Source organism: Amblyomma americanum, chromosome 9 (assembly GCF_052857255.1).
Source record: "Amblyomma americanum isolate KBUSLIRL-KWMA chromosome 9, ASM5285725v1, whole genome shotgun sequence".
NCBI lineage: Eukaryota > Metazoa > Arthropoda > Arachnida > Ixodida > Ixodidae > Amblyomma > Amblyomma americanum.
The window spans coordinates 143,721,035-143,735,165 of NC_135505.1; the positions used below are offsets into that span (position 1 = coordinate 143,721,035).

At 46.3% G+C, this 14,131-nt stretch overlaps 1 protein-coding gene across 2 annotated transcripts in view; it reads left to right on the forward strand.

Annotated features, from left to right (window-relative positions):
- The window catches only part of amon (prohormone processing protease amontillado), a 227,840-nt gene that overhangs the window by 187,621 nt on the left and 26,088 nt on the right, over nt 1–14,131 (forward strand). For both annotated transcript variants that reach the window (XM_077637874.1, XM_077637873.1), the window contains exons 4-5: nt 9,420–9,528; nt 11,318–11,355. In XM_077637874.1, coding sequence (XP_077494000.1) covers nt 9,420–9,528; nt 11,318–11,355 — 147 coding nt within the window. The remainder of the gene's footprint in view (nt 1–9,419; nt 9,529–11,317; nt 11,356–14,131) is intronic.

Consider the following 14,131-nt stretch of genomic DNA (forward strand, 5'->3'; position numbering starts at 1 on the left):
CGTGACTTTGTAAATAATATATTTTAAGTGCGCTAGCAATAGGTAGGTCACTGGTGAAAAAGTCGTTATGTGTCCTGGTGAAGCCTCAACCTGCCGGCTTCCACCTTTCACGGTTGGCAGGTGACACGGTTGAGAGAGGGAATCCTCTCTTCACTTTCAGAGGGGAGGAAAATGAAAATCAGAGAGGGAAGACAAAGTGAGGGTCACCAGCAACGGGCTACTCGGGGCAAAGTGGCGTGATGCAAATCCCCCTTTCCTTTAAGTGAGCCAGCACTAGGCGTGTCGCTAGCGAAAAAGCCGCTATGTGTCCTAGTGAAGCCTGGTGGTGTCCTGGACAAGGAGGAAAGCTGGATTCGCGGCAGCTTCAGCTACGTAGAAAGGACGAAACCCGTGACGCCAGCCACAGCCAGTTAGAATTACGGAGGGTAGAGAGCGAGCTGCAGTCTAAACTGATTTCGCGACAGCTGCAGCCAAGTGGAAAGTCAGAAACCGCGTCGCGACAGCTGCCGCTTACAGTGTCTGTAAAACCGTCATAAATAACCTATGCGGCTGGTCGGGACAAGTAGCGCTAGAGCACCTAGGCTGCGTTTAGGTTAACGATGTAAGTCAGCGTTTTTTTTTTTGCGCATCTAGTGTCATGTGCGTCTATGAAACAGAAAAAATGGTTGCCTTGATCACTACTATGCTCATTAGACAAGTACTGGTGCTTCTATATTACAACTTCCACCCATTGCAACACTGTACGAAATTTCTTTACGAAATACGAAATAAAATTGCGAGTAAGAAATATCCGTCTAATTGCCTTTCTTGAGGCTTGCATTAGCTGTTCAAACAATAAAATAAAGTTTGCGCAGAGAAATCGCCACTGGCGCGTGAAAGGGCTCGATATTCTTAAAGCAGCTTTTTTTTTGTCAAGCAAAGCATTTTGGGAAATTTGTGCTTAATCTCAGAAATTTACCTTCATAGGGTTCTGAAAATCAAGAGCCTATACGTCGCCATTCGAGCTCAATAACGTCAATTTTTTCTTTGTTGCAAAATAATGTGAAATTTAAATTTTTAGTTGCACTGGGATTGTTCACCGAAATGCACTTAAATTAAAGATCATCTCCTTTCTATCAAAAGCAGTGCTTTTAAAATCATATTTCTTAATCTCAACCGAACCAGAGGTCAAGCTGCATCTTGTCAAGTGACACAAAAGAGATGGTCCGGCCCATGTTAATACAGAAATTTCGCAGGTTCTTTAAGAGATGTCATTTTGTTTAATTTACACTTCTTAATTCGATAAATAACACCTGCCTTACTGTTTGCCGTTCTGTGCTCCAAGTATCCCCCCGCTGTTAAATGCCACCCGGCATCGCAGCTGTCTCTTCCACGTTAGCTGATACATGTTGCGTTTATTTCGTTGATGAATTAGTTAGTGGCAGTTCTCGTTAAATGAAGGAAGAAATGTTGTGCTCACCACACTTTGAAGCCAAGAAACAGTAGACAAGAGAGTACGGTTTTGTCGAACCAGCAGTTAGGCTTAAGGCGATTTATGTTTGTTTACCAGGCAGAAGTGAACAAGGTAATCCTTTTCCCTTTGAAGTCGAGAAGAAAAGCACCGCAATAAAATCCCGTCATATACAGTGTACACCTGAGCGAAACATCCAGCAGTGTTTTTCTGGCGCGCAGCTTAAAAACAGTGTAATAATAAAAATGTCTAGTACTGGGTCGTCTTTCAAAGCTTTTTCTCCTCCGCCTATCTAGCACGATTGAAACGGGAACCATCCCACGTATTGAATTGAAACTTCAAGCCTCTAAGCGCAGCTAGAATAGTCTTTACCCGGAAGTTCGCTAAAAAGCCCGTGATCGGCTGTCTAAAGTTTATAAGCGGCTTTGGCGCTGTGTTTGCTTTTCAATGACTCCTACGGGTTCTGTTTTATGGCATGTATTTAGACACAAACTCACCCCTTCTGAGTAGCTTCCCAAGCTTCAAAGCCTATAGCCACTCTTGCTGGCAGCAACTTCTCTCAAAGGCATTTTCTGCTGAACACATGTGTGTTTTTTTCCAGGTCTAGCTTATCAGCCATTTCTTCTCATTATTTTCTTTTTTTTACTGCAAGCCAGCTCGTGTATTCACGTATAAAGACACCTTAACTGTCTTCAAATAAAAACATCACTAGGGTTTTGCTGCAGATAGTTAAACTTTAATGTAAACAAGTGCTTTGCAATCTGATGTGCAAGGTCACTAAATCAGCTATTGGTACATGCGTTAAGAAGAGAACCGGGTAAGCTATTATTTATTGAATTGCTCATTTTATTTTTCGCTCATATGGAGAATTCTTTTTATCTTTATCACTCCGTACAAAAAAAAAAGTTGTTTGCTTTGTGCACGTCGAGTTTTTCGAAACGAGCAAATAGATTACTTAATAGTTAACTTCTTGCTGCAAAATAAAGCTACCCAAGTAAAGAGGGGCAAACCTTGTGCCTATTTGTTTCCAACAGTACCGCCGGAAAAGTACATCGTTAAATCTGAAGACTCTAGCATTCGTTAACTAACCGTCAAAGAACGTAGTTTAACCACACATGCATGCCTGTTTACTCGCGTCTGGTTGGCACTCGACAGGCAGCAAAAACCTACTTATCGCGTAAAACAATAACCAGCAGTCACTAAACTTTACGAACAACGATTAAACGATTTTATATCGAATATACAGGCTATGTGTAGAATATGATTAAATGTGAAACTACTGCTGCTAAAGTATTTTTTTATTTCAGGAATACTTGTTCACTTTCGCGCAATGCATTGAGCACAAAGGCAACTCCTAGCAGCGGCATGCCTTTCTTTGAAATTGTACCTCTGCTGACAGCGATATGTGACGCAGCAGTATATACTGCGCGATTTGTTATGAGATTTATTTCCTTCATTCGTTTGTGATTTCTTAGCTCTTTTGAAACTCTTACGACATTGCTTGAGTTCTATCATTGCGATTCGCTAAGACAGACCAGAGGCAACCCCTAGAAAAGATATTTGCACCGAAGTCATCGGGCCATCGCTCTATGACACCGATTGGGCCACTGATGAAAACGGGGGAAAAATATTGAAAGAAATAACATGCTTAACATCAATACACTACAATGAAATCTAAGGTTCGACGAAATCTCGTCTGGTCGGGTGAATACATTGGCGAAAATAACGAAGCGCCGACCAAAAGGTGTTGTCAAGATGGAAGGACGTTTCGACTTCCACACGGAAGTCTTGTTCACTGATGGAAAAATTTCGCACACAAAGCTTAAGTACGTTGTGCTAATCGTCGCAGGCATCTAGCGTACGAGGGCGGTAGATTGCCGATGTTACAGTTGAGCGTCTGATCTGTTGTCTGGATAAACAAAGACTCCAGATATTGGCGTGACATCCAGTTTTTCTCACGGCCGATAATTGCCGCTTCTTCCCAAGCGATATCATGCTTCGTGTTTTCAACGTGTTCAGCCAGTGCGTTGGAACAAGCCTTCTTTTTCTTGACATCATTCTTGTGCTCATTCAGCCGTCTTTCAAAGTTTCCGCTTTCACCTATGTGAAAGACGGCTGAATGAGCACAAGAATGATGTCAAGAAAAAGAAGGCTTGTTCCAACGCACTGGCTGAACACGTTGAAAACACGAAGCATGATATCGCTTGGGAAGAAGCGGCAATTATCGGCCGTGAGAAAAACTGGATGTCACGCCAATATCTGGAGTCTTTGTTTATCCAGACAACAGATCAGACGCTCAACCGTAACATCGGCAATCTACCGCCCTCGTACGCTAGATGCCTGCGACGATTAGCACAACGTACTTAAGCTTTGTGTGCGGAATTTTTCCATCAGTGAACAAGACTTCCGTGTGGAAGTCGAAACGTCCTTCCATCTTGACAACACCTTTTGGTCGGCGCTTCGTTATTTTCGCCAATACACTACAATAACATTACAGGGCACCGCACATGTGCTCTCGAGTGGGATTTATTATGATTTTAACAAATGGGAAAAGATCAGCTAGCTACGGGCAGAACAACGTTAAGGAACTGCATCAAGAAGGCTTGCAACGTAACGAATGAGAATTTTCCGCGCTATCGAAATGCAGACAGCAGTGGTCCCCGCGGAATTCTAGGCAACTCTCGAATCGGTGCTACTCGAGCTTCGCTTGATTAAAAATGATCAAGATGCATGGTAATTGAACACTGAAAGACAAGGCAAAAAGAAACGACGACAAAGAACGCTAGTTGGAGAACATGGACAGCGGAAGCGAGAAAAAAGACAGAATACAGATAATGAAACAGAGAGGTAACATTGCTAGTCATCAGAACTGTAATGTTCCGCGTGAACGTTTTTTTTTTCTCGTTCTCTGTTCGTGATTTCTTGCACCATCTCCGTAGCTGTTTCAACGAAAACCAACTTGCCCATCTTGTCGTAACAGCTTTGGTCGAGAGGTAGCTTGTGCAACATAGCGGATAAAGCGAAACGAGGTTAGGTGATACGTTACGAATGACGAAGTAGTAAGTAGGAAACTACTGCGATCAGCTTAACAGCACCAAAGTGCACAAAAGCAGAATTCACATTCCGGCAAAAGTCCTGCCTTCTCTGCCAGAAAGAGAAGCCACTGAGCAACGTAATCGCCATCGTCATTGTCATTATCATATCGTTTTTTTTTGTTCATACTTGGCTTTGCCTTGCACATGGTGCCGTATCTAACACTTCCAGACAAAGAAGCTCCATCATCATAATCATCATCTTCTCCTTCCCCCTGAAGGGTCTTTTTTCATCTGTCTTTCAGCTAGTAATGGGATCGCCCGATTACGTGAGATTATACCTGAGGGTTCCCAAAGGGTGTTTTCCTCTGTGCGTACCCATCTCTGTACATCGTCTACGCCTCCATACGCTTGTCATTTATTATCACTCAATCCATCTTTCTTTATCGCGTCTGCTTTTTTTGTACGTTTCCGGGCGTGCTTCTCCAAAACCTGTTATCATCCATACTCTTTGGTTTGCCATCCTGTCGAAGCTGCAGCCTTGGTTTGTAAGACTGCTTGCCGAAACACGCCTCGCCTGCGCTGCGTCATACACACAAACCACGGCAAAACAAAACAAAGAAAGTAATAACGAGGTACGGTGAAGACGCACCAACGGTACATGCAACGCACGTCCGTTCGTTCGAAGCCGCGCCGCGCCGCGGCGCTGCAACCCGTCTTCCGAAACGACGTTCCGATGGCTGACGTAAGCAGCTTACGGAAACCGCGACCGTGCGCTGCGGCAGGAAAACCATGCCTTGCGCCTTCTCTTCGCTGCGCAGTTTCTGCCCCATCACTCCCTCTCCACCTTAACCTCCCCTCCCTAACCTTCCAGTCCTTCCCCATCCATATAGCTCGAAGGCTCCCTCCCCTTCTGCGGCTCCCTAATAACACTGTTGCCGGCCGACGAAGCTAGTCTTCTCCCAAAGCTTTGCTGGCGGCCTGCCTTCAATCTTCGGCACCCCGCTATGCTCACAGCTACCTCCCCCCCCCCCCCCCCCACGGCTCCTCTTCTTCGTTCTTTATCCTTAGCACAAACACATAGACACACACCATTTCTTTTTCCCATCCTCCTCAACGCAAACGTTTTCCCCTCAGCAAACATGTTTTTCGCCGCGTCCCTCCCTTTTCATATGATTGCTACTGTCCTATGATTGCACCGTGTCGTACCAGGGCTTCGGAGCGAGTGCGATGTTTCGGTTTTTGTTTCCTTTTAGTGCTCGTATTTTTGTTTTTATTTTCTCAGCGACCTACTTCCTAGTTGTGACGTCGCCGTCTAGAGTCCTTCATAACGAGCCCGATATGAAAAGGCCAGCGGCCCGTGGCCTTAGCCGCGGGTTTCTTGTTCCATCATCGACGGCTCTGGCTCGCCGGATTAGCTTATACAATTCTTGACCTTCATGAAAGCGCGGCAGCGGATTTTTTTTCTTTGTCTACTTGAATTTAACTCATTTCTAATATATGAAACTTTCCTTCGGCCGCGAAGTTTTTCGTTAGTTCAACCATGTTTCTGTCACTCGGCCAGACAAGCACTGCTCAGTAAAGCAGCGTTGCAGACTGGTTGGTTTGCGAGTGACTGTTTTCAACTGCGCCCATAGAAAGAAGTGTATCAAACAGCACGAACAAAAAATAAAATACATGCGGACACAATTCCATCATTAAGCAGCGCGCAGGAAACAGTGACAAAAGTGCATGAACTAGACGGATAACAGAACTTTTTCTGTCTATAGTTAGTGTTGATTTGTCTCAGTTCCTTGCTGACTGGTTAACATTGAGATTAACTGTTACCAACAAGGCCATGAAGATTGCCCGCGCGTGCACCGCGCATGAGCACATCACCCTGAGGGCGCCATATGGCTCCAAGCGCTGGCCAGCTGCTCGTGCACACCTGCTACGTAGGAACCAGTCCGCGCATGCGCACTAGCAGCGCAGTAAGGTATAGCGGTGTTGCCAGGAGCTGTGCTAAATGGCTTACTAATTCCGAATTATTCTAATTACTGATTGCATTAATTATTTTGTGTTAAGTACTCCTACCTCGGCAGAAAAAGGCGTACAAGAGTTGTCTTACACTGCGTTACGAGGCTGTAACAGCCGCTAGAAATCACAACGCTTATTTTCTGGCTTTTCCAAGGGCTACCCACACGTCTGACGCAGGCTTTCCTGCAACATTACTGCTTCGGACACGCGCCTGCGTAATTTCGTCATCGGCCGCACTGAATGGCTCTTCTTTTATTCGGGGTCGTAATTTCCGGGCATAAACCTCAAGGTTCCTTCCCAGTCTGGTTGCCTGATTAAATGAACGGCATAACAAATTCCCTTTGGGCAATAGTGGCTGTCTTATTTCGTTCACTGCTATCAGTGGTAACGATCTGAGGGTCGTTAAGCACGACTACCGAAGCTGGCTTGAGAGCGCGCCATTCTTCGGCTGGGAACAAGCGGTTCCACTTTGCTTGGCTATTACAGCGCTGCTTTTATTGGGTCGTCTTGTGGAATTTAGTACCCTTTCCTTTCCTATTCTGTTTTGTCCCACTGACGGGTTGTCCCTGCCTTGAGCTTGGCGCATGACAGCCTTAGCTGCTTATGCGCCATTAAACCCAACACAGCAAAACACACAGATGGGTTGTCCCTTTGCTAATCACGCCTCTAGCAGCCCCGTGCCTCTACAATGGTTTCCCACGCATCTTTTTTTTTTTCTAATGTTCCCGCTCAGATCTAAACTTCATTTTTCCGTCAAAGTCTTCGATCGATCCAAGTTCCAAATGTTAGCGAGATCGCATTGTTTTCCCGAATTTACTTTTATTTCTTTATTTGATATTGGCAGCCCTTTGCAAAGTCGTAACAGGCAAGAACAGCAGGAATGTGATGGATAGAAAAAAGAGGCGGGGGTAGGGGGTCCTTTAAAACGTTTGACCAACACTGTTCCCACTTCGAGTAATTGATCAATTCGCTCTCGCCCTACCATAATCTTGCCGTCCCGTTTAGCTCAGTTGGTAGAGCGACTGCTCCGGTGAAGCGGTGGTCCCGGGTTCGAACCCCGCATTAGGACGAATTTTTCTTTAACTACGAAGTTTCTGAGAAAGCTGTTTAGGTTTCCATTTAGCCGTACGACTGCGCTTGGGTGGATGCCAAAGAGTAATTACTTCCTTATCAGAAATGAGTTGCAGACGATCAATCCGATTCATGCTGCAGAGTGTGCGTTAGCATTAGTGTTACCCCTGACGGACGGTGGTGGGCGGTGTGATTCAGTCCACCAATCACCGTGTGACACGTCGCACAACCTTTCGATTTTCTCCAGCCCTCGACTGTGATTGGCGACCGCGGTTTCTCGCCACACGTTGCCTCCCGCCGACTCTCCCTCTATCTCTCGCCCTCTCCCTTTTCTCTCCTTTCCTCTTCCTCTCATCTTTTTCCTCCCTAAACTTCTCCTTTTCCCTCTAAAGGCTTCATACGTCGGACGCCAACGCCGCACACATTTACCGCTAATGGGGGATCTAATGCTAACGCATCAAAAAATACAGGCAGTGCTGAGCTTCGCTGATTAGCGTATATATTTCCGGTGAGAGCCGGTTTATACGCCCTATGTTGTGCTGCTTTGCTTCCTTGCTTATAGAGCCAGGAGCAGCTACAGTAAACACAGGTGCGCTATGCTGTGCTAAGTACGTGCAATAAAGACCGGCGGTATTTTTCAGTTTCTTTTCTTCATTGCTTTCGCACAGAGCAGGGGCTTCTATGTGCCGACGAGGACTTTCATGCTGTTGAGCTCGGCGGCAGGCGATAAATTCTATGTCGCCTATAGTATTAGCAGACGCGCGCGCGTAGCAACCGCCTGCTTTTCTTAGCTATAACCTGAGCCGCGCGAATATTCTGGCGTAGCGCCGTACGGCTTCCACCATCCACTTCCCCTTTTTCTTACCTTCGGTCGCGTAATGGGCCACCACGCGACCTGATAACTCTGGCGGCAAGCCGAGCGAGAGTTCTGGCATCGCGCTGAGTATTGCAGCCACCATATTCTTCTCCTTGGTTATATCTCATATTAGGCAGCACGACGGCTTCCGCCTCACGCCAGCTATGTCGTCTGATTACTTTGAAGGTTGGCGCAATGCGGTGGGGGGGAGCTCCATATAATGTCTTTCGCTGTAATGAAAAAAAATACCCGATGACTATTACTAAGTATAGCGAGAAACCGATTAAGATGCATGCTTGAAGCAAATATCGATAACCCTTTCAAGCTATAACAAGGTAACCATGTGGGCTAGTTGGTGTATTTCAGACATAACTTCACCAGCGAAAGCACGAGACACCGGGAGAAGAACACAAGACAACGCTGGACCCAACATATAGAAAAATATATGTTTCTATACGTTGGGTCCAGCGTTGTCCTGTGTTCTCCTGGTGAAGCCGCCGCGGTGGCTGAGTGGTTATTGCGCTCGGCTGCTGACCCGAAAGACGCTGGTTCGATCCCGGCCGCGGCGGTTGAATTTCGATGAAGGCGAAATTCTAGAGGCCCGTGTACTGTGCGATGTCAGTGCACGTTAAAGAACCTCAGGTGGTCGAAATTTCTGGAGCCCTTCACTGCGGCGTCTCTCATAGCCTGAGTCGCTTTGGGACGTTAAACCCCCATAAACTAACTCTGGTGAAGTTATGTCTTTCAAGCTATAGTAATAGGAATCAAAGCTTCAGCAAAAAGAGATCCGGGAAATAATATTTTGTACATAGTAGAGGAAAGAATAGGCCTTGAATCTCTATACCTTTTTTTTTTTCACTTTACCCTCTTTCAGAACCACCTTGTTAACGCGATCTCTAGTGAAAGCGCTAGTTCAGCGCCATCTAGCAGTTGGTGATGCTGCCTTATTCAATGCGATGTGCTTGGTGACTTCATTCCTGGTCTCTTCCCGCAGAAAAACGTTGGCCAGAACGGCGGAAAACCGCGGTTGGATCTGAACGTAGAAGCCGCCTGGGCTCAGGGATTCACGGGCAAGAATGTTACTACAGCCATTATGGACGATGGTGAGTTCTTTGCTATAGTTTCAGGTTCAACCCTTCCACGATAATTCCTGGGTGCATATTCTTTTTTCTTATCCTTGACCTTCCCGCACTTCGGTAGATTGAAATTCATTATTGTTTCTCAGAGCAGTGTTTGTGCGTATGTCTTGCTGTGGCCTGTTTCTGCGTCGGCCTGCATTTTTCAGGCTGTACACATTTTCATCACTTGTCATAAAATTAGAAAAAAATGAAACAAGCACACTGCCTTTATTAGAAAATTATACCTGTGATGCATTCAAGACTTCTAAGTTGGTAAGCCATAAATGTGCTTCCAAAATTAGATATTGGGGAAGTTGCAGGATGTTCTGCACAAAACAAACGCTTTTTCTAGCGTGCTAAAGGTGTAGCCTAAATCCTTAAGTGTTATCTTTAAAATTCATATTGGGTGTTAGTCTAGGCTGTCTATTTTCCTAGAACTTTGGGTTAGTTCAGTGTGAGAAAGCTAATCCGGTTAAAATGCTAACGACTGCGAAAAAATGCTTCATTATAATTACTGTACGATTTTCCTCAAGTGCGGCATCTTTAATAAAAGACTGCAGAATATGATCAAGTTTTGCTTGGTAAAGTGAAAAGTAGTTTAGCGAATGGAAAGAAAAAGAAAAAAGAACGGGTTAAAGGTTCTAGCTCTTTACTTCAATGGCCGCTTAGCGCGTTCATGTGGCTCTCCCTAACCATACTGGGGAAGAACGCTGCGCATGCATTTGCTAATCCCGTACGCAGCGTTATGTACAGAGCCGGGCACGGGACCAATTAGCTAAGCGCCTTGTCTTCCCGGCATTGCCGGCGTGGATGGCAACCGGAGGCGCAGCTCCAGGAACAAAGATACGCACCATCAGCAGTGAAGCGCAAACTCACTGAAGAGGTTTAGGGAAAAGGGGGGGGGGGGGGGGAGTGGTCCGCCCTCGATGAGGATGTTGTCGTAAGCCTGTTTGCGAGGGAGCGTGGCCCCCTGGGCTCTTTCGTCGGGGCGGGAAGCCAATCCCTTTTACGAGCCTAAAACAATGGCCTCGAGCTGATGCACGGGAAGGTGGGGAAAGGGCATGTCCTTCCCTCTGGGAACGTTGGCTCTTTGTGTCTCCTAACAAAGGTTTCTCTCTCTCTCTTTCCTCCCTATTTTTCTCTTCCACATGTTTGCACCGGTCTCCTTGTCTCCCCATTTCATTTTTGTTTATTCCCTTCTTGCTCTTTCGTTTATCTTCTGTCCCGACTATCCCGTTTATACTCTTTCCCTTTGTGCTGCCTGTTTTCATTACGACTCGTCCCTTTTGTACCCTTTCTAACTCCACTCACCTATGCCTCCTATTCCCTTTTCTTGTCTCTCGTTCCGACCTTTATATACTCCAAACTTGCCTTTTATGTCTAACCTATGTGCCCTCTGCCATTTTTCCTCTCCCGTTCGCTTTCATCCTTTCCTCCTACGGTCCTTCACCTGCTTTTCCCTACCTACCGCTTCGTGTCTCCCTATCTCGTTTCCATGACCTCCCTATCCCTACGTGCATTCCTTTTATCTCCATGTCTCGCGATTCGGTTTCTGCATCTCTTGGCCTGCCGCACCACTTTTATCCCGACCCTCCTACTCCTTCCCTTGCCTTCCCTATCCACATTTACCTGTATTGCCGATGTCCACACCTTTGTCTCCCGATACTGGTTTTGTCCTCTCCCTACCTGTCCCTTCTTTGACATCTCTGTCCCTATATCCCTTTTTTTATTTGTGCCCTCACTACTTGCCCCTTTTTCTTCACTTCACCACCAGGGGTTGACTATATGCACCCGGACCTTCGGGACAATTACGTGAGTGCCGCCCATTCGCTCTCTCTCTTTCTTGTTATCTCCCTTGGCTGCTGCCTCGCCCCTCCCATGGGGCAATCGCAGCACTGGCTCGTTAATTAATGGCGACAAGCGCTAACGCAGCGCTCACAAAAGACGCGGCATCGGCAGAAGCTCGGCCGGCGGCGCGAAGACAAATGAGCTTTCTGTGACGCCAGCGAAGTGCGCGAGTCGGGGGTAGGCTGAGGGAGTGAGGTGAACGCCTTCGGTCTTTCGTCGCCAGCGGCTTGCGTTTGGCTGGCGACGACGAAGAGTTTATTGTATTGTTTATATGCTTGTTTCTCTCCCGCTATGCCTGCTTCATTGGTCGTGATTGCGTGCATCATTAAGAGCACAACAATCTGTCCCACTAAAAGCACGCCTGTATTAGGAAACCCTACGGTCGGTTTCGGTTATAGTCTGGAGCCGTATTCGCGAGCCTTAGTAATTGACTTGCGCCCAGTAGTCGCAGCTCATTACTTATAAAGTCCTCCATTGACTACGCAGCGCCATTTCCATTTATTTGCCTGCGTGTTCATATTGTCTATGTACTTATATTATTCTTTGCGTCGATTGCGTCAGTGTAATAGTAATGGTTGCGCTCCCACTCTGTCTACACGGACACGACGCGCTGAGCCATGTCGATATTTGTTTGTTGGCCTGTTTTTTGCACCGTAATGGGGCAAGTCCCTTACATTGTGGAAACTGTCGAGTTCATTCGTGGAGTTTACTTTGGTTCACAGGACAGAGTTTAATTTAACTGGCAACACGATTGCGAAGGTGCCGACCATCGCAGACCGTTATCGCAGGTGAACATCCTTCTGAGTTCGGTTAATGGCCATGTTCCACAATGTTCTACATTTTCATTTACGGACATTACAAGCAGTGCTGGCAGCTGGAGCTGCATTCCTTTAAGGACAGATTGACGCCAAAAGGAAACCAGCACAAAGAACTTTTTTTTTATTTACATGAACAGTAAAGGAGAGGTTGGTGCTGCATAGTGGCTCCGGCTATTCTTTTTAACTAATTCATAGCAACCATTCGGACCAACGATGTACAGTTCAACATAACATAACGCAAACAGTACACAACATATAAAACAAAGCACAAGCGTCAGTAAGAGTAACAATAATGAGAGAACAAAAACACCTTGAATGTTGAAACGAATCCGCATTATTCGATGTCTGTTGTTTATCTCGGATAGCTGTACCTCTGCACGGGGGTCTAAATTTTTACGGAGGAACTGTGCATCCCAAGGCTTTCCGCCATTTCCTTGACTTCCCCCAGCAAAGGTCTGTAGTGGTTTTGACGAACAGTGATAAAAGCAGATCTGTGATTGTTTCGATGTTGCTATGCAACTGAGATATCAGCCCTTCAATTCAGCTCAAAGCTAAAAGTAACTAAAAGTCAGCATTTTCGAACGCGTTACAGTGAAGTACTGCATCGCGAAGGCTTTATAGCAATCTTTATATTGGGTTAAATAGTATGTGCTGTCAATGTTCTCGCAAAACGAAACTGAAAAGCTTCTATAAGCCACTTACTGATCAGAGCACTTGGTAAGCTTTAAAACGCATAGCAGAAGATGCGTCCATAGGTCGCTGGGTGCCTGCACACAGGCGCATACACACACTGTGTTGCGGCGCAAGCCCATCCTACGATTTAATATCGAAAACCATTGAATAAAACTGGATATCAAGAACCGTTTTCTTTTTCGATGTGAACCAGTTGAATCCTAGCTAGTGCTGTATGATTTTAGCCTTAGTCATTTCGTAAATAACTGCTGTTCGGCGCCGTAATTTGTTTGAGACAGGAGACGAGAGTAAGAGCGTAAAAACAGATAGATGTGCCACTCAGGTGGTCTCCCTCCCAAGTACTGACCGAGCCCAATGCTGCTTAATTGACTTCGGTGTGATGAATAATAATAATAATAATAATTGGTTTTTTTGGGGAAAGGAAATGGCGCAGTATCTGTCTCATATATCTTTGGACACCTGAACCGCGCCGTAAGGGAAGGGATATAGGAGGGAGTGAAAGAAGAAAGGAAGAATAGGTGCCGTAGTGGAGGGCTCCGGAATAATTTCGACCACCTGGGGATCTTTAACGTGCACTGACATCGCACAGCACACGGGCGCCTTAGCGTTTTTCCTCCATCAAAACGCAGCCGCCGCGGTCGGGTTCGAACCCGGGAACTCCGGATCAGTAGTCGAGCGCCCTAACCACTGAGCCACCGCGGCGGGGCTGTGATGTGCCACAATTCTCACAAACTGAACGCGATAAGAAAGTAGCTAAGCCCTGCGTCTGTGCAACCCTGCGAATTCAGTTTTCGAAGCCTTATCAGCCTGGTCCCTGTACAAATCCCAGCCCATCGGGAGCACTAATTCGGTGAGGAAAGCTGTCAGTAAACCAAGCGGACGAAGAGACTTACAGCGAAGCTTTCAGTGAAATCAAGCTCATATAGTACGGGCCTGAGAACAAACACCCCGACATTTGACAGAAAACAAGGCGTTGAAAACGTGTGAGCGCTTGCAGGCAAACACGAGAACCGCCTGAGGGAACTAGCGACCAATAAAACAGACCACTATACGGCACCTCTTTCTTCCTTTCTTCTTTCACTCCCCCTTTTATCCCTTCCGTTACGGCGCGGTTCGGGTGTCCGCCGACATACGCGAGACAATTACTGCGCCATTTCCTTTCCTCAAAAACCAATTTTCAAGTACACTACTGAACAGTCCTCTAATGTTTTCGCCGCTGCGTTTGCCGT